Consider the following 26,300-nt stretch of genomic DNA (forward strand, 5'->3'; position numbering starts at 1 on the left):
GATTTAAACCAAAGTCCTCTGACTTCAGAGCAATGTACCATCCTGCCTCCCCATTCCCTGAACAAAATCTCAGAGGGATGTAAGATTTTTCATCTTCCTTGTTTTAAGATCGCTTCATAATTTCAACTCTTCAGATGGTGCTAGGTAGAGAAATGATGTATTTAACCTGGATGATGTCAACCATGCCTCCCTCTTCTGCCCTCCCCCACACCCCCTGCACAATTGAAATCTCCGGATAATGGAGACAAGCTTGACCAGGGGAGGGGAGAGGTTTGAATATTGACTTCCATTCTTCACTTTGCTCATGTTCACCTGGTGATGTTAAGGTGTAGTCTTTGTCTGCCAGCACAGATTGCGATCCATATGTTCCTTTAGGAAAGAGTCTTAGACAACTGCCCAATTTCCAGAAAGACCTCAGACAACTAGTGTCAGACGTGGAATCTGAACTCGAGATGTCCAACACTCTATATCCCATACCACACAACCTCTCTGTAAGTGAGATAAATAACTACTTGTTAAATATCTGCTGAGGGGACACAAGCAGGTAGAGGTCCCCTGCTTTCAGGGGCTTACAACCTAGTGGTAAGCCAAAAGTTAACTTTACTTTTTTTTTTTTTTTTGGAGAATGATTGTCATTAAAATCAGTTCCATTTCCAGAGGTTGCTTTTGTCCCCAGATGGGCTCCTTTGCCTATTGTACCAGCAACCATCCTTGGGACCTCAGGCCTCAGTGCCATGTAAGAGAACAGAGAATATGGAGTCATGGAGTTGGGTTTGGGTCAAACTCTGCCTCTTAGTGCCTCTGTGACCTTGGACAAATCACTTTATCTCTGTGGGCCTCTGTTTCTTCATCTATAGAATGAGGAGATTGTGGAAAAGAGAATAGCCTGTTCTGTTGGGCCCCAGTGATAGGAATGGTGACAAAGGCAAATTTGGGCTGTTGGTGTTCAGTCTTTTTTTTCAAATGTGTCTGACTCTTCATGACCCCATTTGGGGTTTTCTTGGCAGAGATCCTGGAGTGGTTTGCCATTCCTTTCTCCAGTTCATTTTATAGGAAACTGAGGCAAACAGGGTCAGGGTCACACAGCTAGTAAGTGTTTGAGGCAGGATTTGAACTCACAAAGATGAGTCCTCCTGACTTCGGGCCCTGCGCTCTAACCACTGCTCCATCTAGCTCCCCATTTTTTGCCTAAATTGGGATTAGACAACAAGCAAACCTCCCTTATATCCGGAGCTATCCCAGAATGGACCAGGCTGCCTTAGGAGGTAGTAGCTGCCCCTGCATGAGGCTGGATGACCTTTGGGTTGGGGTGGTAGAGGGGATTCATTTTCAGGTACGGACTGGACTAGACTGTCTGTCTCTGAGTTCCCTTCTAGCTCAGAAACCCTAGCAGTGCATGAGCAGCTGACCTCTGACATTCCTGGCTTCTCTTGATCTGATGTTCTCAATGTACAGATTTGGTCAGAATGAGCACTTTTCCATAGAGACAGATCTGTTAAACCAGTTGCTACCTGCCTCTGACTCAGGACCCCCAGGCCCTTTTGCCCTAAAATATCTGGATAATTGAGGCAATGGTATAGACTCTTTCAGCCCCAGTCCAGCTGATCCTTTTGATTCTTCCTTCAGGCTGCTTTGAGCAGCCACACTTTCCAGACAGGTGAATATAACACAGTTCAAGGATCCCTATGTTTTCCCCCAAGACGAATGATAATTTTATTAACATAAAAGAAGTACTCATGTCAGTTCTAGTGTCAAATTAAGAAAATCATCAAGGAAAGTAGACTTCGGCTAAGTCCCCTTCCCCTCTTTTCTTACAACCCCCCTACTCCCATCCATAGTTCCCCATGGACCTGGGGCTTCTCCACGTCAGAGCATCTCCATTGGGCACATTCCAGCGTTTTCCAGGGAGAGGCTCATGTCCTTCTGTTTCATCATCTCAATGATCTCCTGGTACAACTGCTGTGGCGCATCCAGTCCCCAGATGAAGTCTGTGTGGGCCCACTCCGGGATGGTCTTATGGTAGACAAGGTTGGTCACTTGAGTGACCAAGATGCTGACATCATCAGGGTCTGAAAGCCAGTCCTGACCTCCTGACCACATTGCTATGGGGACAGTCATGTCTTTAATCTGGTACCTCACAGGAGTTGGCTAGGGGGGAAAAAAGAATATCTTCTTTAATTGCATTCACCAACTATAAAACAAAAAATAATAAAATAAAGAATAGTAATAAAGTATAATACATTTTTAAAAAGTTTAAATTATTATCCAATACTCTAATAATTTCCCTCCAATGGTGTAGGTCACAACACATTCGCCCCAGCACTGTCCAACTCTTGACCGTGTCCTACCATAAATCTGCCCCAGGGCCACTGGCCAAGGTGCTAGCAGCAGTCTTTGAATTCTCTTTTCATTGAAGAGAAACCATCGGAATACAGAAACTGTCCACCTGCCATCCCATGCCCTCACTGTATGACCAGTCTGTGGTTTCTCAAATCAGATGTTTCTCTGATAACATCCTTTACACCAAAGCTCTTGTCTAATTCTCTATTTGTCCCAAACTTTATCTTGCTTACTCCTATCATGTACTTCTTTGTAAACGACCATAAATTATCCCACCCATAATAAAAAAATTACAGGAAAAATAAATTTTCAAATCCATTTAGCTTGGGAAGGTAGAGATTCTTCTTTCTTTAAAAACGATTTCTTAAACTCATGAGATATCTGCTTTTGTTTCTTCTCCCATTTTTCTATCTCTTCAGTTTTCTCTAGAAATCATTAGGGCTCCATTTATGGTGTGGGCTCCTTGAGAGCAGGGGCTGTTTTTGTTGTTTTGTGTGTTTCTTTGTATCCCAAATGCTTAGCACAGTGCCTGATACTGACTAACAAACCAAGTAATGGGAATTCAATTAGTCAGATTCTTCAGTTATCTGGACTTTCTTACTCGTGCTCAAATTTTAGGATGAGCCTCCTGCCCTATTCAAATAAAACAAAATGAATAGAGGAATTCACTCACAGAGGGTAGTGTGGTAAAGTGGAAAGAGCACTGAACCTAGAACCAAGACCTGAGTTTTAGTCCTAGCTCTTCTAATTGCTGCTAGGGTGACCTTGGGCAAGTCACTAGCCCACTGCCTCAGTTCTTTCTCTGTAAAAGAGTGGGTTGGAGTCAATAGACTCTAAGGTCCCCTCCAGCTCGGACATTAGAAGAGTCTGCCCTTGGGTGCTCCTCTTCTGTCTCCTCCAAGTGTAGCAAAGCCTCCTCATCTATCTTGATGATAGGTTCAGGGAGCACTTAGCCTAGCTGAGTGGATCTGTCTGTGCTGGTTCCAGTGGAGTCAAGCCCAAAGCATTCCCAGTCCTTTGGGCTCCAGGTAGTTCATCCTTTCCTGTGGGATGTTGCAATCATGTAACTTTCCAAAGGTGAAGACAGACTTTCAGGAGGTGCTATTTTTTCCTACCTGATTGCATTTCTCCAGATTTTTGGTTTCACTTCCCCAGTCATATGCTTGGAGCGCTCCAGAATTCACTGTCTTAGAGGAAGAAGAAGAAGGTAACATTAGCACAAAATGCTTGGGGGCTGGAAATGGGATACCAATCTGCTCCCTGTAAGAGAGGCATGCACTGAGAGAGGATACAAAATCAGGAAACAAGGTCTAATTTCTTCTCCTCAGTTACAAACGCCTTGAAGGTGAAGGAAATGAATTTTTCAGCTGTGCCTCTCTCAGCACCCGATACTGAGCGGATTAAATAGTTGGTGAATAGCTGATTGCAAAAGTTAGTGCATTGAGTACTGCGGATGGCACGTAGTAGGTGCTTAATAAGTGCTACTTCACCTGATGGTTTGCTGTCATCTCGTAAAGAGGTCTCTAGTAGAGTGCCTCCAGGATCCGGCATTGGCCCTACACTGGTTTTTTTTTAATCAATGCCGTGGACAAAGGCGTCATGTGGCATCCTTATCAAATTCACAGATGACACTAAACTGGAAAAGGTAGATAACACAGTGACTGGCAGAGTCAGGATTCAAAAAGAATTTGACAGGCTAGAGCATTAGGCTAAACATGATTAGATGAAATCTACTGGGGGAAAATGTAAAATCTCACCCTTTGGTTCAGAAAACTGACTTCGCAAGAGCAAGATGGGTGAAGCATGATAGATAACGTTCTTTAAAAAGATCTGAGGGATTCAGTGGACCACAAGCTAACAAACATGTCAATGGTGTGATGTGGCAGCTAAAAACAAAATGAAAGCCTGGTGGAGAGTCGTAGCGTCCAGACCCAGAATGGTGATAGAGCCCACTTCACTGCGTCTTGCTCAGGCCACACCTGGATTGTTACATTCAGTTCTGGGGCCACATTTAGGAAGGATATTAATCCCAGTAGACAAGAGAAACGGTGGGGGAGGGGCATGATGGCATCTTCAAGTACTCGAAGGCTGTCTTGGGGAAAATGGATTAGAATTCTGTTTGCCCCCCTCCCCCAAGGACAGAACTAGGGAGCTCTCCTAACAGGCTCAAGTGAAAAAAAAAAAAAAAAGAACAAAACCAAAACCAAACCAAACAGCACCAGTTGTTAGAAGGAACTATAGTAGAATGATAACAATGCAGACATTCACTGCATTAGCCCCAGGGGCTCCCAGAAGCCTCATCATAAGCCTACGAGGAAGGTGACTTGGGTATTTCTTTCTTTAGAAGGCCTATGATGCTTCAGAAGGTAGTGGGCAGTGAAGGGGGTACGGGCAGTGAAGAGAATCACCGTTCTGGAGTAGGTCAACCATGGGCTCCCTGCCTTGGGTACCTACCCCCACGTCTACATACACACAAATAAATCAATATTTAGGCGTTCAAAAGGCCACCATTTGATCCAATCCCCTAAACCTTCACCAGACCCCATGCAAAGGCACGCGGTAGTGATGAAGACGCCGGCAGCCTTACCTGGCTCCAATGCAGGATGTTCTGTACAGATGTTCCAGCCGGGGTGTGGGCGACGTAGACGTTGGCTCGGCTCTGCGAGGAAGCAGGAAGGAAGCCAAGGTCATCAAGACCACGAAGCCTAGCTCATCAAACCTGCAAGCCAAGCTGGATCCCCTCTGCTGAGGACCCTGCCCCATGGCTCTCCGGGCCATTCTTTTCTCCTTTGGAGTATCTCCCCGTGGGGAAAGGCTCTCCCCAGGTAGGGGATGGAAGCAACAGATCAAAGTAGGCAGAAATTAAGAGAATACTGGGGAGGGGATTAGTAAGTAAGGCCCCTAAAGCAGAGGCTACTTTGCTATGTCCTGAACCCCTCGGGCTCTCAGGTTTTGGAGCCTCAGGACCTCTTCTTAGAATAATGGTTTTAAATGCATATAATAAAACGCAAAGGGTTATGAAGGAAATCAATTACATTGAAATACAGCTGTCAAAATAGTTTTGAAAAAACCCATTTTTGGACCTCGGCCTAAAAACTTCTATTTTAGAGCCTAAGATGTTTTAAGTTTTTTTTTTAATAATTTCAGTTTTTGTTTGACTTCCTGCAACTTTTGATGATGCAAACCTTTTGTTCTTAATGTTTTTATTCTTGCTTCCTTTGATTATCTCTGGGCCTTTGATTACGATTTTGTGTAAATGAAATAAGAGAATTCAGGCTGCGTTCTAGCCCTAAATCTATGATCCTTAATGAGCAGATATGGATATTCTGATTCACAATATCCATTCTGCGTAGAAAAAGCAGCTGTAGCTCTGGAGGCTACTGGAATGGACTGCAGAGACCTGGGATAACCCATTTTTTTAGACACATCTCTACAAACATATTGTAACTCCTGATAGAATCTGAGTTCTTCGAGCGTAACACTTACTGAATTTTTGTTCTTATATCATTAGTGCCTAGCACAGTGTGTGGCGTGCAGCGAGCATTTAATGAATGTTTCTTGATCGATTGGACCAAAATTGACTGGGTACTTGCATGCATCGTCTTTCTCTGAGCTCCACTGTCCTGCGGAGATGACCCTGGGCTCTTGAAGGTCACTCCGGCAGAGGATAGCTCTTGCTGGTCCTGTGAAAGCTGCAAGGCTTTCAGGATGGAGCTGGGGATGGACTGCTGTCTAAAGGCCAGCCGCGCTAAATTCAGAGAAGCGCATCATGAGGTTGGTACTGGGGAATGAATGTTTTAGTAGCAGTTCAGGAACGTGGCAATTCCTGGAGACTAGGAATTAAGTAGGCAGAGAGGGGTTGCAATCTGAATTAGTGAAGGGTGCATCAACATCAATGAAACCGACAGACTCCAGATGACGCCTGGTGTGCCTGTGCATGTACAGTGTGTATAGCCTAATTTATCACTGTCTGGGCTGCCATAACCAAAGTACCTGCCACCTAGTGGCCAGCCAAGCACAAAACAACATCTCCCAAGTCTCTGCCAGCTTGTCCTGCAACGCTCATTAGGAATGTGCGAGATTCCTCTGTGCCTCTGGTTTGTTGGTCACAAAAGGCCATTTGATTCAGCAGAGCAAAATGTGGCCTCAACATCTCTCTTCCCACAAGGAGTCCCAAGCACTCATTGGGTTTGTACAGATTCCTGGGACGATGCACCCATAGAGACGTCATTGTTTGACAGCCTTGGATTATGGGTATCAAGTGAGGCATAACCTGGGGCCACCTGTGGATTGTGGGATCCAGTGTCATAAGGATACCCAGGGCAGAGCCATACAGAAGGGCCATACCCTGCAGAGGAGGAGAAACTTCAGGTGCCCATTTGTCAAGGACGTTGAATTGATTGCCCAAGGTCACACAGCCAGTAAATGTCAGAGGTAAGATTTGAACTCAGGTCTTCCTAACTCCAAGTCCAACACTCTGAGCCTTGTGGCACCACCTAGCTGCCTAATAGCATGACATGGTGGAAAAGGCCCTAGACTTGGGATCTGGAAAGACCTCTGATCAAATTCTACCCCTACCATTTAATGGCTGTGTGACCCCAAGCAAGGCATCTCATTCTCTGAAACCCAGCTTTCTCATCTAGAAAATGGGGAGAATGATATCTGCAGCACATTCTCATGCGGGTGGGTGGGAGAAGTATAAGAAGAATAAACAAGATAATAATCGTAATCCTTCTTTTTTTGTCTTTTGACCCTTAAATAGGATTGGGTTAGAGACCAGACTGTGATTTCATCGATAGAGGGAACTCCCATATTAAGAAACCAACACTTCTTCAATTTAAAATCTCAGCTGTCCAGAGCACTGAGAAGTTAAGTGACTTGCCCAGGGTCACAAAGCCAGTAAGGATGAGGTGGTTTTTTTCTTCAATCTCCCCCCTGCCATTATATCTCCTATTCCATGATCCATGGAAAATGATGGTATTTAAATAATATTATTAATTATTGAATACTATATTAACAATATGATGCTATTAATTATTGAATATTAGACTATTAATTTTAAAAGAATGTTATTAATACTATTATTTATTAAAAATAGATGTTTTTAAATTGCCAAAGCATTTTGACTCAAATGGAAAAGTCCCACAGAAATGGTCGTGAACACCCTTCCTCTGCCCCAGTTGGGATAAAAATCAGCCTCCAACCTCTGTAAATGCAAGCACCAGACGGGAGAACCGTCCTCCACCCCTCTAGGTCCAAGGGAAGTAAGAACTGTGGGAGGAGTCACAGGCGAATTCCCAACATGTTGACTATGGGAATCAAGCAGGGCTTCTATGTCCCTCAAGAATAACACTTGGGTGATCTGATTACAAAGACACATCCCATTAATGACCAAAATCCTGTTCAGCGTGATCTGCTGATCTCTCTCGCCCCTTCCTGGGTCCCGGTTACTCTTGATTAGGAAGGAAGGGGCATTTTAGGCCAAGAGAAAGGAGCTTGGCTCTTTTCTTTCTTTTTCAAGCTTGGCTCTTTTCATTCCCTTCGCTCTGAAAAGCAATAAATTAGCAAGCATTTATTAAACACCTACTATGTGCCAGACACTGGACTACAGTCTGAGGATGCAAAAACTCTAGCTTGCCATAGATAATTTGTGCTGGCACTTCCTCTTAGAGGAAGTTTTCTCTTATCTTTCCTGCCCTCTTCCTCCCCACCTTCCAGCTGTTAGTGCCCTCCCCCACCCCAAATTAGCTTAATTATGGTTTGTGTGTCTGCGTGTATATATATATACATATGTATCTATACATGTATATGTATGTATGCATACACACACACATAATCTTTTATGTGCCTCCAACAGAACGTAAGCTCTTTGAGGACAAGAGTGTTTATCATGCTGTCCTTTAATTGCCCTTGTCTTGGCATAAAATTGGCACACAATCCATGCTTAGGGCTTGGGCTGGGAGGAGGAGGATGGAGGCCAGTGTGCGTTGGGTGCCCCCCACCCCGGGTTCCCTCTGCCTCCTTTCCTTTGCTGTCTCACCGCAGGGAGGCTGGGAGGGAGCTGAGTTCTATCTCTATGTCTATGTCCTGAGAGTGGGACATCTGGCCTTGTGCAGTGTGAGTCCAGCAGAGAGTACTGTCCCATTTTGCAGATGAGCCTAGCCATCTCAGTTTTGCAAACTGAGGCCTAGCCATAAGGTATTAGAGGTAGAATCTGAACTCAGGTCTTTCTGACTCCCCCTTCCCCTCAACATATACTCATCTCCACTGAGCTCTAATGGAAGAAGACACTATGAACATGTCTTATTTCTTGTTCATCTTGGGAAGTGTGGGCTGTTCCCTCCAACAGAGCACTGAAGGACACATCTAAAGTCAACATTGTGATTTGAACTCAGGTTTTCCTGAGTCAAGGGGCAGCTAGGTGGGGCAGTGGATAGAGCTCTGGGCCTGGAGTCAGGGAAACCTGAATTCAAGTCTGGCCTCAGACACTGACTAGCTGTTGACCCTGGGCAAGTCACTTAATCTCTATTTGCCTCAGTTTTCTCATTTTAAAAAAATGAGCTGGAGAAGGAAATGACAAACCACTCTTGTATCTTTGCCATGAAAACCCCAAATGGGGTCGTGAAGAGTCGGACACATCTGAAAAATGACCGAATAACTTCCTGATTCTACCTAGCTCTCTAGTTATAGGGAGGGAGGAGGGGAATAAGCATTTATTAAGCACCAGCTCTATGCTGGGCACTGAGCTAAGTGCTTTGCAAATATTATTTCACTTGAAATAATATTCATTATATTTCTATCTCCCTTTCCTGGCCCTGCCCCCCACCCCACATCACATTCCCCATTGCTATGGAAGGGGCTGAGTCCATGTTGGTTGAATGAATGAGGGACTGTTTCCTGCAGTGTGTCCTCAGGGATGCATCTTTACAATGCAGTCTTGGGATGCAGGTTAGCGCATCATTTCTGGGTCCTAACTGTGAGGGATGGGACACAGAGTGGAGCTCCACCTGGGCATTTGGTGGCTTCCCACCTGATCCTCAGGGTACCAACCGGGACAGCCCAGCCTCCTACCATGTTCAGATTGTTGGTGTTGAATCCTCCTAGGAGCAGGATAATGTTGCTGCAGAGCTGGTCCAGAATGGCCTGGCCACAGAGGTGGATGAAGAACGGCCGGAGGAACTTGTGTTGGTGAAGAAATTCCTTTTTGCCAAACACGCTCTGGGACAAGTCAATCAATCAATCAATCAATCAATCTATCAATCCAATATTTACTAAGCACCAACTATGTGCCTGGTACTGTACTGAGCTGAGGAGACAAAGAGGGAAGTCCTTCTAGATGGGAGGGACAGAAAAAGACACAGAGGAGAGAAATCCATTTGGATGGGAATGGAGGGCATATGGAGAGAAAAATAATAACGCAAGCCTGGAAAGAGAGATTGTGGAGGACTGAAGACTTTAGGTTTTATCCCAGGGTCCACAAGGAGCCATTGACGATTTTTGAGGAAGGGGGTGACTGGGTTAGAGCTGTGTTTTAGGAATGTCGGTTTGACACCTGTGGGCAGATAGGTTGAAGAAGGGAAGCGCATGCCAGGACTGCCTGCCTCCGTGCTTCTGTTTGGGAGGGTCCCAGCGGACCTGAAGAGGCTTGTCTGACTGAGTAGATGCTCCCCGCCTCTGACTGAATTCCTACCTAACCGGCCACGGGATGAGTTGAAGAATCACTTACCTTGATCATTATCTCTGGCAGCAGCAAGAACTTGGTGCCAGGGCTTTTCGAGTGTTTAACCGAGGTGATCGGAGCTAAAGCAAAATACATTTTGATTCTCTGGGCCAGCTCAGGCATTGTGGAAAATGCTATGAAGGCTGCGGGGGCAGAAGAGATGGGTGAGGAGGGGCTATCAGACCCCACCCCTATACCACCCCCCACTCCTCAGGCTTAGGGGAGGGAGCTCCTGCAGCACCCAAGAGGTGAGCCTGTCTACATTGGGGGTTTCAACTCTGTGTCCCGTCCCTCACAGTTAGGACCCAGAAACGTGAGCTGGCTTGCATCTCCCATTTTTGGGTCTTGATAAATAGTCTGGAATGAGAGGGTGGGTTTCACAAAGCATTCTGGGTTGGAATTGGATGCAAATTAGAATGAAGGTTTCAGTCAATCTCATGTTAACTATTGATAGGCAGTGTAAGGTAATGGGGAGAACACTGGACTTGGAGTACAGAAGACCCAAGTTCACATTTCAACTCTGATGTGAGCTATGTGCCCATCTGAGCCCTTCTGAACCTCAGTTTCCACATCTGTAAAATAGAATATCTGTGTATCATCAATGAGGCTCAGATGGAATAACACATGTCAAGTACTTTAGGGGAGTCAGCAATTCTCAGGGTTTTAGCTTCTGTTTTATTTTTACTTTTTACTGGACATGTGACTTTGTCAGTGTGGGAGCTCCGAGGAAGTAACTTTCCTTACCAAGTAGAGAGTCTCCTTTGCAACTCCTCATCTCAGAATTGCCCAGTCAGTCAGTCAAGAAGCATTTATTAAGCACCTACTATGTGCCAGACACTGTTAAGACCTGGAACTATGGGAGGTGATCTCTTTCCCAAGGTCACAGTCCAGTTGTGGCAGAAGTGAGACTTGAACTCAGGTCTTCCTAACTTTGAGGCCGACTCTGTAACCACTGTACCACACCATCTCCCAGTTATTAGTTCATCAAATTCCCTGAGTGGTGGGCTCAGGATCTTGATGGAAGTATGCCGTGTTCCTGTACCTTTGCCAGGATCTTTTCCCAACTTTATTTTATACAAACCAGGACAGGGAAAGTAACGATCAACAAAAACAAAACCCAACTGGCCCTTCCTCAGCCAGCATCAGCAGCAGAAAGGAGCAGCCCTCACTTCCTACTGTAAGCTTCAAGATCGTCCTGGCAGAATGGCGGAGTGTAGACAGAGTCAGGCAGGCCTTAGAATCAGAAAGTCCTAGCTTTGAATCCTGCCTCAGATGCCAGATGCCAGATGCCAGATGCCAGATGCCAGAAGGGCAAGCCCCTTCCCCAGTCTGGGCCTCAGTTTTCTCATCTGTAAAATGGGGGGATGGACTGGATGGTCTCTAAGGTCATTGTCAGCTCCATATTGATGACCCAATGACCTCCTGTCTTTTTGAGATAGCTGTGTTGGATGCTGGACAGTGCCCTGGTCAAGAGTCCTGCACCCATCTGAGGAGAGCCTGCAGGTGATCCCATTATCCTGACTGCAAAACTGAGGTGCATAGCTACTTAGGAAAGAGTCAAGCCTTGACTTACTCCTGGCTAATTAGAGGAGAACCCATGCACTTGGCTGTGTTTGTAGGGCTAGATCTCCTATAAAGATTTGTTTGCTGATTTATGAAGCTCTCTGGCTCACATTTTAGCTCAGCCAGCCTCTGACTGGGACTTCAGGCAGTTCACTCGGAATGGGTTTTCTAAGCCCTCAATGCCTCATCCTGGCACAGAGATGACTCAGGGTCAGGAAGTGTCTGCCAGACAAGCATGTGCCCTGGCAGTCTGACCAATCTTTGGAGGCTTCCTGTGTGACCTGGGCTGGGGGTCTGACTGCCTGTGGGCTCTAGATGTCAAATAGGCCACACTGGAACGGGCAGCCTGGGGGGTACAGGATACCAGGAGGCCGTGCAAGTCTTGGTACTTGAAAGGGAATGGGAGGTTGGGAAATCTTGCCTCAACTGTTTTTGTTTCATGAAGCATGCACGATTTTGGGTAAGCCACCTCCCCTCTCTGAGGCTCAAATCCTCTGTAAAGTGAAACAGTTAGCAAGAGGATTAATAATGAGGTGAGAGAAGAAAGCGTTAGAGGCATGAAATCCCGAAGGGCCTCAGATGACCCGTGTAGGAATCTGAACTTTACTCAATAAGCCGTAGGGAGTCACTAAAGAGTTATTAAATACAGAGCCTTAGTCTACATATCTGTCAAATGGGGGAGCTGGTCTACAGAAGGTATTCCTAACCTTTTTAGCTGAATGACTCCCTAGGGTGGTCTGCTGAATTCCATGGATCTCTTCTTAAAATAATTTTTTTAAAGAATAGAACAAAATACAGAGGATTACCAATGAATTATATTGACGTAAAAATGTATCTGAGCTGTTTATACTTCCAAAGAAGCTAATGGGTCCACGAGGAATGAGTACAGTTCAGGCATGGGGAACACCTTGTGAACCGCCAGCAGGCCAGGCTGACTGGAGCAGAAAGTGTATGGAAGCCTATGGCGACGTGATCTAAGCCTGGAAAGGCAGGTGGGAGTCAGACTGCAGAGGGCTTTTATTTACAGGTTTTGTATTTTAACCTAGAGGCCACAGGGAGGCTCTGATGATTGCTGAGTAAGGGGAATGGCTCCTTCAGATTTGTGTTTGAGGAATTGTTTGTCCTTCGTTTTTGAAGAAGACCAGCGACATCATGGCTGACGTCTTGACTTGTGTGTGAATTGGATTTAAGCGAGGCAGAGCTGTACAAGGTCAACAGCCTCTCTCTCTTTAAGGAAAGACAGGTGTGTGGGGGGTGGATTGGGGAGTATAAGGAAGGTGTGGGGAAATGAGACAGGAGAAGAGATAGGTTGAGGCTCTGACCTAGGGTTTGAGGTTTCTACGGAAGTGGTTAACTTACAAATCTGCTCCCCATTCAACATACCCATTGTGGTTCCTTGTGAGTAGCCGACATAAAATACTTTTTCCTGGCCCGTTTTCTGCAAAATAAAGTTTATCACTGCTGGAAGGTCAAACCTAGCCATCTCATCATAACTATAAGGGGAAAGAAAGTTTTATGCAAAGATTACCATTCCTGCATTGGGAGCGGAACATTGGTTAAGAACAAAACACAAGCAATATGTTTACAAGGATATTTACAAGCGAACACGAGCAAGCAGGTCAACCATGAGTCCCAAGGACTGGACCCAGCTCATGGCCACTGAAGCACATCCCTCAACTGATGGCGCAAGCCAACAGGCATCTGGCTGGGTCTATACAGCTGACCAAAACTCCCGACTGGTCTCATCTTCCCAGATTACCCAGCGTAGGAATCATCGGTAATACCTTTTTACAGAGCACACACCATGCCCCATTGAGGTAGGAGGCACCTCTAACTGGCTCCTGTTTCTACTGGAGTTTGATATCACTGCCTTAAAGTATCAAACAAATGCTGTTATTATTGTCCTGATTTACTGCTCTTTCTCGTCTTTTTTGATGAAGTCCAGAGAGAAGAGGCCTGAAGACAAGTCACTATCCTATTATTAAGAATATATATTTAATGTTCCACAGACTTTGGTGCAGAGATGAAATGGCTGCTTTTTGTTACTGAATAAAGACTATTTGGATGTAGGCCCGTCTTCTGTAGAGTCACTGAAAGCACCTTTGTAATGACTGTTGTCATTGGTAGGGCTAGGGCCTGGGTCTGTGATTTCACTGGCTTCCAGGTACGGATACTCCACATGCCTGGGGCTCTTAGCCTTTCACTCTATGTCAGGGACCCCTTTGGTGCTCTAGAGAAGCCTGTGGACCCCATCTTTGAATAATGTTTTTAAATGAATAAAATAAAATATAAAGGATTAGAAAGGAAATTCTATTGAGGAAGTTATCAAAATATCAAAAATAAATGAAGTAGGTCAATGACTTCTCTGTGATTTACGGCCTCACTGAGTTCTTAGAACACTCACTCAGGGGTTATAACTGGGATTACTTATTTTATCTGGGTGGAGGATACTTGCCACGAGTTCTCCATGCCTAGAATGTTTTCCTCATCTTCTTCTCCTGGCTTCCCTGGCTTCCTTTGAGACTCAGTTCAAATCCCACCTTCTTAGAGGGGCCTTCCCTACCCATCCCCCACCCCCAGTGCCTTCCCTCTGAGATGACTTCTCATTCATTTGGTATATATCATTTGTATGCACATTGTTATCTGTATATTATTGCCTCCATTAGAATGTAAACTCTTTGAGGCCAGATGATGTTAATAAAAAATACTAGTTAATACAGTTGATGAGGGGTTGGGAGGACTACCCATATAAATGTTTCAAGCATGTGAGAAGTCAAAGACTCTTGCTTGACTCTTAGCTGGCCAGCTGGCTCCTTCCACAGCTACCCGTCCGCCATTATTCCCAACATCCCCATCTACCTGAAAGCCCAAAACTCATCTTGGTCGACCGTGAGGGTCTTGTGTTTGCAGGACCAGGTGTTTCCTCGGCTGTTCCCCATCCACACATCATAACCCGCATCGGCCAGGATGAAGCCCAGGCTGTTGTTAGGAAGATTCAGGATCCAGTTGCTTGCATCACCAAGCAAACCGTGTTGCAGTAACACCACTGGCCTTGGCCCTAGAGGGGAAAAGAAAAAAGTTCAGATGTTATAAATGGCCACCATATTGGAGGGAAGGTTGAGCCTCACTAGAGAACTGAGGAATGATGCTGGATCACAAGACAAGTAACTCTAGAATGGGCATTTTGGGTACCCAGTAGGACATCAGCGTTAGCTTGGCTATTAGCCTGTGGCACCCTCCATCAGGCAATTCAGGTTATCCTCTTAAACCGTATGGAAATGAGCCAAGCCAAAAGACTGGAATAACAACTTCCTGGTGAATCCAGTTGGTTTTCCTTGTCTGCTCCAGGGGCATTTGGCCCCAACCCTGAGCCTTGAACCAGTGTAAGACTTAACTTCACCTCCATTAAATTTAATCTTATTAAATCCACATGACCACAGGACACTGGAATACTAAAAAGTGGACAACAAAAGTGGGAAGAGGGACTTTGAGATTGATAATCTTAGATTTACCAGACAAATAAAAAAAAAAACCCTAAAAGTTGTAAAGGGGAAATTCTACTTGAAAATAATGCTTTTTTTTTTTACCGTCATGTGTCTCCTGCCCATCAAAAAGGACATGAAATTACTTTTTAAACATACTCAAAATGCCAGGTAGACAGAGGATGCCTGCTTGGTATGAAACGAGGAAGTAAACAAGTATTTATTGAACCCCTGCCATGTGTCAGGCACTAGGCTAAGCACTTTACAAATATGATCTCCCTTGATCCTCACAACAACCCTGGGAAGTAGGTGCTATTATTATCTCCATTTTACACTTGGGGAAACTGAGGTGGATAGAGGTTAAGTGACTTGCCCAGGGACTCACAGCTAATGAATGTCTGAAGCTGGATTTGAACTCAGGTCCGGCCCTGTCTCCACTGTGGCATCACTTAGCACGAGTGTGAAGTCACCTGGACATCCACCAGACTGAGGGTCTGAGACATGTCCCTGCTGGCCTCTTTAGAACTCTCTCAGCACACTCTGGTTCACTCAGTAATGCTCCCTCCATGTGGGGAGCATCCCAACTACCACAAACCGAGGTGCCTCTTACCTGGGTCCTCTGGAAGGTCTTTGCCCCAAGGAATCCTGTTGACAGTCAGGATGTAGCCGTCTTCTGTGGTGACCTCATACTCCTCCCAGGGGTAGCCATGGTGCTGGATTATCTCACTCTATGGAAAGAAAGCAGGACTTTCTGCTCAGGCTTGTTGGAAGGGGCAACATTTCCTGTTCCCCTTAAATGCCTAGGGGGCAGGTCTGCAGGACCAGCCTTAGGCCTGGCCTTCTCCAGCTTTATGCAAGCCTGGCCCTTAGTTTTCCCTTCAGTAAAATGGGAAGATTGAACTAGATCTCTATGAACCTTTCTAAATGTTAAGCTGACTTTTTTTTCAGAGTGTAACTAAGGTAGGTGACCTGGACCTTGCCTTAAGGGCCAAAGATCTAGGAAACTTTGCCAGCATTTGAAAAACCTAAATTTGGCACCTAGTTACCAACAATGATTAGTTAAAATAGGAAGCTAGGGGGGCAGAGCCAAGATGGCAGACTAAAAGCAGTGACTTGTTTGAGCTCTCCCCCATACCCCTCCAAATACCTATAAAAATGGCTCTAAACAAATTCTAAAGCAGCAGAACCCACAAAATGACAGAGTGAAACAAATTTCCAGCCCAAGACAGCCTGGATGGTTGATCGGAAAGGTATATCACACCAGGCTGGGACAGGAGCACAGTTTGGTGTGGGCGCACAGGCCACAGCGACCCTGGAGCAGGCCTCAGAGGACTGAATTGTGGACAGCTGTGATGGATTCCAGACTTCTCAGCCCATGAACGCCAAAGACAACTTAGAAGGTTAGTGGGAAAAGTCTGTGACTGCGGTGAAAGAAGGAGCTAGGTCTCAGCCTCAAGTCTGGAGTGTGCCCTCGGGGCAGCAGCTGCCTCCTGAGCTTCTGGCCCACAGACTGAGGGGGAATCTAGTGACTGATCAGAGGGGGTTTGCAGGGATCTCTCTGCTGGTGCAGGATTCTCTTGCTTTGCCCATGCTTGGAACTGGGTCACAGTTCTGGGTGTTGGTCCTGGGGCAAGGAGGAGCGCTGGCGTGGTGGAGCTTGTAGTGGCTGTGGCAAGGAAACCCTCCTCACAGTTCCAAGACAGAAAAGAGTGCTCACAGACCAGAGCACAGGCCAGGAAAGGAGTAAACACCTCGCCCTTGATCATACCACCTTGGAAGAACTGAAAATTTACAGGTCCCTAGAAGTATTTCTGAACACAGCTGCACAAAACCCCTGAAGCTTGGGACAGTACATTCTCCACACTGGAAACAGTCTCCTACCTTAACAAAGAGTTTGTAACTCAAGTAATTGGCCAGGATCATGAGCAAGCAGTGCAAAAAGAGTCAGACTATATTATCTTACTTTGATGACAAAGGAGATCAAAACATACAACCAGAAGAAGACAACAAAGCCAAAGCTCCTATGTTCAAAGCCTCCAAGAAAAATATGAATTGGTCCCAGGCCATAGAAGAGCTCAAAAAGGATTTTGAGAAGCAAGCAAGAGAAGTAGAGGAAAAACTGAGAGTGATGTTAAAGGAGACCCAAAAAAATACTGAAGAAAATAACACCTTAAAAAATAGCCTAATCCAAATGGCAAAAGAGGTTCAAAAAGCCAATGAGGAGAAGAATGCCCTTAAAAGCAAAATTGGCCAAATGGAAAAGGAAATCCAAAAGCTTACTGAAGAAAATACTTCCTTAAAAATTAGAATGGAGAAATTGGAAGAGAGGGACAATTTGAGAAATCAAGACACTGTAACACTAATCAAAAGGAATGAAAAAATAGAAGAGAATGTGAAATATCTCATTGGACAAACAACTGACCTGGAAAATAGATCCAGGAGAGAGAACTTAAAAATTATTGTATTATCTGAAAGTCATGATCAAAAAAAGAGCCTAGACATCATCTTTCAAGCAATTATCAAGGAAAACTGCCTTGATATTTTAGAACCAGAGGGCAAAATAGAAATTGAAAGAATCCACCGATCACCTCCTGAAAGAGATCCCCAAAGGAAAACTCCTAGGAATGTTGTAGCCAAATTCCAGAATTCCCAGGTCAAGGAGATGATATTGCAAGCAGCCAGAAGGAAACAATTCAAGTATTGTGGAAACACAATCAGGATCACACAGGATTTAGTAGCTTCTACATTAAGGGTCCGGAGGGCATGGAGTATGATATTCCGGAGGGCAAAGGAATTAGGACTACAACCTAGAATCACCTACCCAGCAAAACTGAATATAATCCTTCAGGGTAAAAAATGGTCATTCAATGAAATAAGGGACTTTCAAGCATTCCTGTGGAAAAGACCAGAGCTGAATAGAAAATTTGATCTTCAAATACAAGACTCAAGTGAAACATGGAAGAGTTAAACAGGAAAGAGAAATCATAAGAGACTTATTAAGGTTGAACTGTTTACATTTCTGCAGGGAAAGATGATATTTGTAACTCATGAGTCCTTTGTCAGTATTAGGGTAGTGGGAGGGAAAAAATTATATGTTTGTATAGATAGATAGATAGAGGACACAGGGTGAGTTGAAGATGAAGGGATATCTGGAAAATAAAATTAAGGAGTGGGAGAAGATTATACTGGGAGAATGAGAAAGGGAGAAGTGGAATGAGGTAAAATATCTCACATGAGACAGACAAGAAAAGGCTTTTACAGTGGAGGGGAAATGGGGGAAGGTGAGAGGGAATGAGTGAATCTTATTCTCATAGGATTTGGTTCAAGGAGGGAATAACATACACAATGTGGCATGGAAATCTATCTTACTCTGCAGGAAGGTGGTGGGGAGGGGACAAGAGAGCAGAGGGTTGATAGAGGGGAGGGCAGATGGGGGGGTAATGAAAAGCAAACACTTCTGAGGAGGGACAGGGTCAAAAGAGAGAATAGAATAAATGGGGTAGGGTGAAGGGAAATATACTTAGTTTTTCACAACAGGACTACTATGGAAGTGTTTTGCATGACTACACATCTATAACCTGTACCGAGATGCTTGCCTTTTCAATGAGGGTGGGTGGGGAGAGAGGAAGGGAGAAAATTTTTAACCCAATGTTTTAAAAACACTTGTTAAAAATAAAAAATAAAATAAAATAGGAAGCTAGTATGTGGCAGGTAGCATCCCAGGTGAGCTCCAACATAGGGGTGTGTGGGGGGGGCATATATGTGCAAGTGCTTGCTTCACTCTGCACAAGCATTTCTAGTTGTATGTCTACATCCTAGATGAAGCCTGGCATAGTGGAAAGGGTACTGGATTTAGGGTCAGAGGACCTGGGCTTGAATTTAGGCTTGGTAGTTTGCTCCCTGTGGGATTGTAGACAAGTTAAACCTTTCCAGGCCTCAGTTTCCTCATCTGTGAAATGAAAGAGTTGGTCTAATTGACTTCTAAAATCCCTTGAGAGATGTACTATGTATGGCACAGGACCATGCACACAGTAGGAGTTTAATAAATGCTTATTGAATAAATTACGATTTACAAATATTTAAACCTCCGGCATCATGAGAACATAACTCCTGGGTGAAGAATGGACATCTTCCCCGGTATCTGAATGTCCCATTGTCATGGAATGATTGCCCATCGAGGTGAATGGGATAAGGCAATATTGGGATGAGGTGGTACAGTGGTTAGTGCTCTGGGTTGGGAGTCAGGAAGAGCTCAGTTCAAATCTGGCCCACACATTCACTACTATGTGACCCAAGGCTAGTTACACAACCTCTGTGTGCCTCAGTCTTCTCATCTGTCAAATGGGCACCACAATGGCACTCACCACCCAGGGTTATTGTGAGTGTCAAATGTGACAATAATTGTGACGTGCTTTGTAAATGCCAGCTATTGTTTTTAAAGGTTGATGAGCTCCCTCAGATCGTCCACTAGACCACCCCTGGTTTAGCCCTGCTTGTTGGTGGTCACAGCTATTTAAAGCATCACTTAGTAGTAAGCCTCCTGACCATCCCAAATAGATGCAGCAATGTCCTTCTAATTTTTGAAGTAAACTATCTCAGACTCACTCAGAGCCTGCTAATTCTCACTTTAGACAACGTTCCAACAATCTTGGCTATAGGATTGCACATGGGATATTAAGAGTAAAAAAAGTTAGAAATGGGAGGGAGAAGATGGGTCCTAGGACTTAGACCTTGGGAGGGCAGTAGAGTCAACTCTTCATTTCACAGATGATCCTAATAACAGCTGCATTTATATGGCATGGTAAGGAGCACTGTACCCGCATTCGACTGGGCGATGCTCACAAGAACGCTATGAAGTTATTGCTATTATTGTTCCCATTTTACAGGAGAGGAAACTGAGGCTGAGAGAAGCTAGGATTTGAACTGAGGTCTTCCTGCCTCCAAGTCGAGCACTTTATCCACTAAATGAAAGTGTGAATGAATAAAAAAGCATTTATTATTTACAATTTGCCAAGGGCAACCAGGTGACACAGTAGATAGAGTGCTGGGCTTGGCGTCAGGGAGACTCAAGTTCAAATATGGCCTCAGACACTTACTAGCTCTGTGACCCTGGGCAAGTCACTTCATCCTGTTTGCCTCAGTTTCCTCATCTGTAAAATGAGCTGGAGAAGAAAATGGCAATCCACTCCAGTATCTTTGCCAAGAAAACCCCAAATGGGGTCACACAGAGTTGGATGTGACTGCAGATGACTGAACAGCAGCAATATTTGCCCAGGACTTCGCTGTTTGCTGGGGATATAAAATCTGCTCCCTGCTCTCATGGAGCTCACATGATGCCCAGAGGATTAGGGGCCTTGCCCCACTCACACCAGTAGAGAAGGATAGAGCTGAGACTTTAGCCCCAGTTCTGTGTCTACAGATCCAGCATCCTTCCTATTGTACCATTATGGAGTAATTCCGGGTTTGAAATAAGCACCGCCTCCCTGGACTTAGCTTACACACATCTGGAAATAACGAATGTGCCTAAAAGATGAGCTGGAGCCCTGGATCCTGGCCTTGGAGGGGCCCTTGGGGATCATCTAGTCTAACAGCCCAGTTTGAAAGAGGAGGAAGCAGGGCCTGGAGAGGGGACGTCACCTGCCCAGGGCTGCCGAAATAGCTGCCATTCAAACCCGTATCTTCTGATTCTAGCAAGAACCAAGAGCTGGTAATGAGGGTGAGGGGAAGGGGCAGCATGGAGAGCTGAAGGAAGCCAGCGGTCGGGACAGTTGTGCTAGGTGTAAAGAGCTCCCCATCCCTCTGTAGCCCTCTCCCACTACTGCAAGCCCTTCTCTGCATGACAGGATGGCACCAACGTGGGAGTCCTTGGTGAGGACTCCAGAAAGGGGCCCTGCAGAGGACTCTGTGTGACACACCGTGAGGGAAATGGTTAAAACTTTTAAAAGGCCTGGGGCTTCTAGTGATTTGGAAAATGCCCTTATGGGAACAAGGAGCCCTTTCCTTCCAGGGGCAGTGACCAAAGGAGACTCACCAGACACAGCACAACAGGTGTATCTCTTTCTCTCTCTTCACACACACACACACACACACACACACACCCCTTCCCCATTCACAAGCATCAAACAGGACAGAGGGACACAGAATGACCTGGAAACCCATTGTTCTGTCTTGAATCTCATGGGCAAACCCAACTTACGATGTTCATAAATGCCTCGGGGTCCACAGCCTTGGGCCCAATGAGCCTGGAGTCTGCGAGTCCTTGGAGAAGCCAGGCCACCACAATGAGCTGCCACATCTTGGTCCTGAGTGACCAAACCATCCACTGTCCACCACAGATCTCCTGCTTAGCCCAACATCGGGCTCCACTCAGGGCTTGAAAAAAAAATCTTCTTTTGTGTAAAGCACCAACTAATTCTACTTGGAGAGAGAGAAGTGGTGCCAGGGCAGGCTTCAAAAACCCAAATCCTGGAGACAAAATTCCTGCCGAGATTGCCTGCTTCAGGAGCAGCTGAGCCGAAGGGAACGCGAAGCAAGCCGTGTGAGTCAGAGCTTTCTAGGTCAGGTTTGGCTGTGTCTCGGTTCTCCCCCGCAGGGTCCAAGCCATCAGCCCTCAGTGGGCGGGGAGAGCTCCTTTGATGTCACCTGGACTCCTGCTTTGGTACCCAACCCGGAAAGCCAGTGCCTGGCCCTCCCATCGTCTTCTGGGCAGAATCTGCTTCCTCACCCTAGGCGCCCCTCCACCCCCGCATCTGATTGTCCCTTTTGGAAATCCAGGACTCTTCACAGAAGACAGGATAACCAAAGAACCGACTTTTACAGGACCTTTAAGATTCTGCAAGAAGCAGGTTAGGCAGGAGAGGACTGGGGCGGGGAGGGGGGGGGGGGACCCTGCATGTGGAGTCCCAAGACCTGTGTGGCCTTGAACAAATCACTGGAGCTTTCTTCATCTGCAAATAAGGGGATTGGCCTAGATGACCCACAAAGTCCCTTCCAGCGCTATTTCTGTGTTCCAGGGTCCTCATTGGACCCTGCATTTGGCCTCACATCAGTCCTGGAAAGTCAGCGCTATTCTTATTCCCATTTTACAGATGAGGAAACTGAGGCTCAGTGACTTGTCCAGTGTCACAAAACTAATATGTGTCTGAGGGCAGGATTCAAACCCAGGGCTTTCTGATGAAGTCCAGAACTCCATCCTCTAGGCCACACCGAATTTTTCGCTCAGCTCAAATCTGGCCTTGTCCAGACTGACCTTTTCTGCCCCCTCCCCAGCTGTGGGTGCCTCCCCCCCGCAGAGTACATTCCTTTTTAATTACAGGTTATCTCCCCATCGGCACCTTTGCTCCTTAAAGCTGGTGCCGCGTGTTACTGGTGTTTTTCTTTTCTTTGCAGCCCTCATGATTAGCACAGTCACACAGTAAGTGCTTAATTAGTGCTTGTTGACTATTTACATTCTGCATCTTCTGCAACCTTTCATGGGCTTGTGGAGAAAGCTGAGTGTCTAGAACTAGAGGACCTAGGTTTGAATCTCACCTTCGGTGCTTCCCATCTGCGAGACCTTGGCCAAGTCACCGGTCATCTTTAGGCTTCGGTTTCCTTCTCTGTAAAGGAGGGAGGCTGCAGTCAATGACCTATGTCTGAAGAATCAGTTGGAGGCTACCTGGTCATTGGGGAGCCTGGGATAATAGGCCAGCCTGCTGTGATTCTGGCTATTTCAAGCGTTTGAACCATCTGATTGAATGGGCAGTGGGAGGATTCTCTCTGCCCCCCAAGGAGTCCTCAGGCCGGCTTATTTGTGGACTTCTTGGCATGGCCTTTATACTCGAACACTTTTAATGGAGGATTTCTGGAGTAGTCCTCCACCAGAGAGGCGGTGCCACAGAATGGATGGAATCCAGAAGACCTGTATTCAAGTCTCCCCATTGACACACACTCATCACATGACCCTGAGTGAGTCATTTACTTTTCAGCAGACCAGGCAGGTCGCTGAGGGTCTCAGTTACAGACGAGATGTGACTCTTCATCCATGGAGGAAGCTTCTAACTTTGGAATTGACCCCAGGCCTGGAATGGTCTTCCTCCTCCCCTCCACCCTTAGAAGCCCAGATTTCCTTCAAAGATGAGCTCAAATGCTGCTTCCTACAGGGGTCTTCCCTCCCCCAACTTTTACCTTTGATATATTTCACATATATTTTGTACGCACATATATAGGTTCATGTCTCCTCTGATGGAATATAAACTCCCTGAGGGCAAGGACAGGATTCTTTTTTCTGTGTATCATCAGGGACACAAAGTATAGATGCGACACATTGTTTATTGTTCATTCATTTTCATTCGTGTCTGACTCTTTGTGACCCCTTTTAAGATTTTTTTTGCAAAGATACTGGAGTGGTTGGTCCTTTCCTTCTCCAGCTCATTTTATGGATGAGGATCTGAGATAAGCAGGGTTAAGTGACTTACTCAGGGTCACACAGCTAGTTGGTGTCTTGAGGCTGGATTTGAACTCAGGAAGAAGAGTCTTCCTGACTCCAGGCCCAACACTGTATCCACTGTACCACCTTTGACACATTGTAGGCCCTTAATGAATACTTGTTGATTGATCAATATAGGCAAAATCAATCCAATCAATAAATCAATCAACAAGCATTTATTAAGTTCCTACTATATACCAGGCATTCTAAGTGCTTAGAATACACAGAAAGGCAAAAAATTCCTGCCCTCAAGGAGCTTAAATTCAAATGGGGGAGACAAAATGCAAAAACTAGGCACATAGAAATGGAAAGAGTCCACCTCCAATGTCTCCTCAGAGAGTGAAGGTGACCTGGGGCTCTCCAGGGCTCTGCCAGTGAAGCATGAGCCCACGTTGGTGTGACCAAGCTGGAAAGGATGAGTAGGGGGCAGGGTTGAGTGTTGATCCTCCAGCAACCCATCTGGGTAATCTCTGGCACACCTCTTGACAATTAGCTCCCAGGGGATGCCTTGGTGAATGACTCTCCAAGACCACAGACTAAACCCTAGACAGGCAGTGTGTGTGTGTGTGTGTGTGTGCGCGTGAAAGAGAGAGACAGAGACAGAGAGACAGAGAGAAAGCTGCATTGATGAGCGGAGTCAATACTGAGCAGGGGACAGATACTTGAAGCATCTCCCATTAGGGATGTATTTATCTTACAACAATCTATGTAAACATCTTCTCAACGAGCCCAGACCAGAAATAGGTGTGCTGACATGTTAACTCTGCCTGTGGAATGCTGTTCTGGAAGGAGCCAGCCTGAGACTGGAATGATCAGAAGCCGTGGGAGAACGCTTGTTCTTGCCAAACTAGTAGCCCAATTGCACATGCTTTCTGAACTGGTTGGATGGGGATGGGGCACCCACCCAAATACTTAGGGATCCAATCAGAGCTTATCTGAACATTCATGCTGGGAGGAAGAGGAGGAGGAGGAGGAGCAGGAGGAGGAGGAGGAGAGGTAGTATGATGGTTGTGGGGGGAAGGAAAGAAACACCTGCTTTGGAGCCAGACAACCTGATTCAAATCCTGCCTGTTACTACCTATGTGACCTTGAGGAAGTCACCAACTCCATCTGGACCTCAGTTTCTTAACCTATAAAGTGAAAGGTTTGAGTTACATGGCATTTTAGCTCCAGATCCATGATCATATGATCCCAAGATTCTATTTGTCACTAATACTTAGTAACGTAACACCCTGCAACAATAATGAGCCCATTTTGAGACTGAAGGAATAAGCAATGTAATGGTCCCTAAGGTCCACGGGGTCTCCTCCTCTTTGGCTCCAGGGAGTTATTTTAGACATGCAGTTATGGAAATAGTTGCAATTGCTCTGAGCCCCCAGTTAGGACAATTCTTAACATTCAGGCAGAGGATGGACTGTCTAATTTTACATTTATAAATCTCTAGTTAATCTTTTGCTTCTTTGCAGTTGAGGCAAAATTCAGTTCGCTGGAAATGTTTGGATAACAACCCTTTATATAGATGAGAAGATTGAGTGGGGCAATGATTTACCCAAGGTCATATGGCTTATTATAACAGAGCCAAAATTAGAACCCAGGCATCCCAGGCAAGTGACATTTCTCTTAGCTTCTCATGTGAAAGAAAATTTTAAAATAGTAATGATTTTAATTGTTTCCTTTCCAGGCAAGAACCCACCAAAAAGCAGATAATGACTCAATTAAAGAAACTCTCATAAAACAGGCATTTCTAAGTTCTACCTAGGATTCAAAACTCAGAGATATCCTCAGTGATTTCATTATTTCTTCAGACAGTTCTGTTCCCAGCCTCCCAGAGTTATTTCCTATTTACTTACCTCTTTGCCTGCAGCATTCACAGTAGAATGCAAGCTCCTTGAGGGCAGCATCTATTTTCACTGTATCTCTGTGTCCCCAGTGCCTAGCAGAGTGCCTGGTATGTAGTAGGTTCTTACAGAGGTGAAGCTCCGTGTAACCTTATCACTTCTCACACTGCTAAATCTGAATCCCTGATGACTATTTAACAAGTGATTATGTATTTAGGTAGTTGATAGTAGTAAGATCTCATTAGTTCATAGACAAGTGAACTTTGCCTCATTGAGTTGAGAGCAGTGGTTACAACACTAAGATGTTAGAGTAAGCTGCCAAGGTCTGTCTGGGTCTACTTGGAGCCTCTAACAGGTCACTATGTCCCAGAATCTTAGGGGTGGATGGGAGCTTAGTGACCATCCTGGTCAGGACATCACTGATGGAGAACGCCCTCTGTGGCATTCCTGATCAGTGGTCACCCAGCCACTGCTTGGAGACGCCAGTGAAGGAAGAACCTGCTACCTCCTGAGGCAGCTCCCTTCCACGCTGGGACAGCTCTTATTGTTAGCAAGTCTCTTCTCACCTCAAACCTAAGTCTGTCCCTCTTTAACTTCTGCCCGCTGCTTCTTCTTCTACCCTCTGGGGCCAAACAGAACAAAGTTAATGCCTTTTCCACGTACCTGCCCTTCAGCCATTGAAGACATGTTGCTCTCCTGTTTCTCCTAAGCTTCATTTCCCTTCAGCCTAAGCATCCTCTGTTCCTTCTCTTAGTCCACACATGGTCTTTGAGATTCAGAGAAATTCAGTCATTAATAAATTGAGATGATTCTGTCTAATAGCAGCCAATGAAGAGGAAGGAAAAAGATTATCTCATAGGCTGTTTGGTGTTTTTAGTCAGAACCACCAA

The 26,300-nt window shown here is 45.5% G+C and overlaps 1 protein-coding gene across 1 annotated transcript; it reads right to left on the reverse strand.

The window, feature by feature from the left end:
• Positions 1–1,431: 1,431 nt before the first annotated feature.
• LOC114038590 (lipase member M-like) lies at positions 1,432–21,649 on the reverse strand. Its single transcript, XM_027855914.1, has 9 exons — positions 21,302–21,649; positions 15,716–15,833; positions 14,483–14,681; positions 13,007–13,116; positions 10,067–10,203; positions 9,412–9,558; positions 4,928–4,999; positions 3,456–3,527; positions 1,432–2,148 (listed from the first exon to the last, which is right to left on the reverse strand). The coding sequence occupies exons 1-9, from the start codon at positions 21,422–21,424 to the stop codon at positions 1,867–1,869; spliced, it is 1,260 nt and encodes a 419-aa protein (XP_027711715.1). The 5' UTR covers positions 21,425–21,649; the 3' UTR covers positions 1,432–1,866.
• Between the last annotated feature and the right edge of the window lie 4,651 nt (positions 21,650–26,300).

Source organism: Vombatus ursinus, unplaced genomic scaffold (genome assembly GCF_900497805.2).
Source record: "Vombatus ursinus unplaced genomic scaffold, bare-nosed wombat genome assembly UNPS02011353.1, whole genome shotgun sequence".
Lineage (NCBI taxonomy): Eukaryota > Metazoa > Chordata > Mammalia > Diprotodontia > Vombatidae > Vombatus > Vombatus ursinus.

Excerpts from the sequence above, each read along its gene's own strand:
- LOC114038590 (XM_027855914.1), bottom strand. The coding sequence starts at position 21,424 with ATGGTTTGGTCACTCAGGACCAAGATGTGGCAGCTCATTGTGGTGGCC. Across the intron at positions 14,682-15,715 it reads AGACCTTCCAGAGGACCCAG|GGCCAAGGCCAGTGGTGTTA; the intron begins GTAAGAGGCACC and ends TTTCCCCTCTAG. Across the intron at positions 2,149-3,455 it reads ATCTGGAGAAATGCAATCAG|CCAACTCCTGTGAGGTACCA; the intron begins GTAGGAAAAAAT and ends TTTCCCCCCTAG.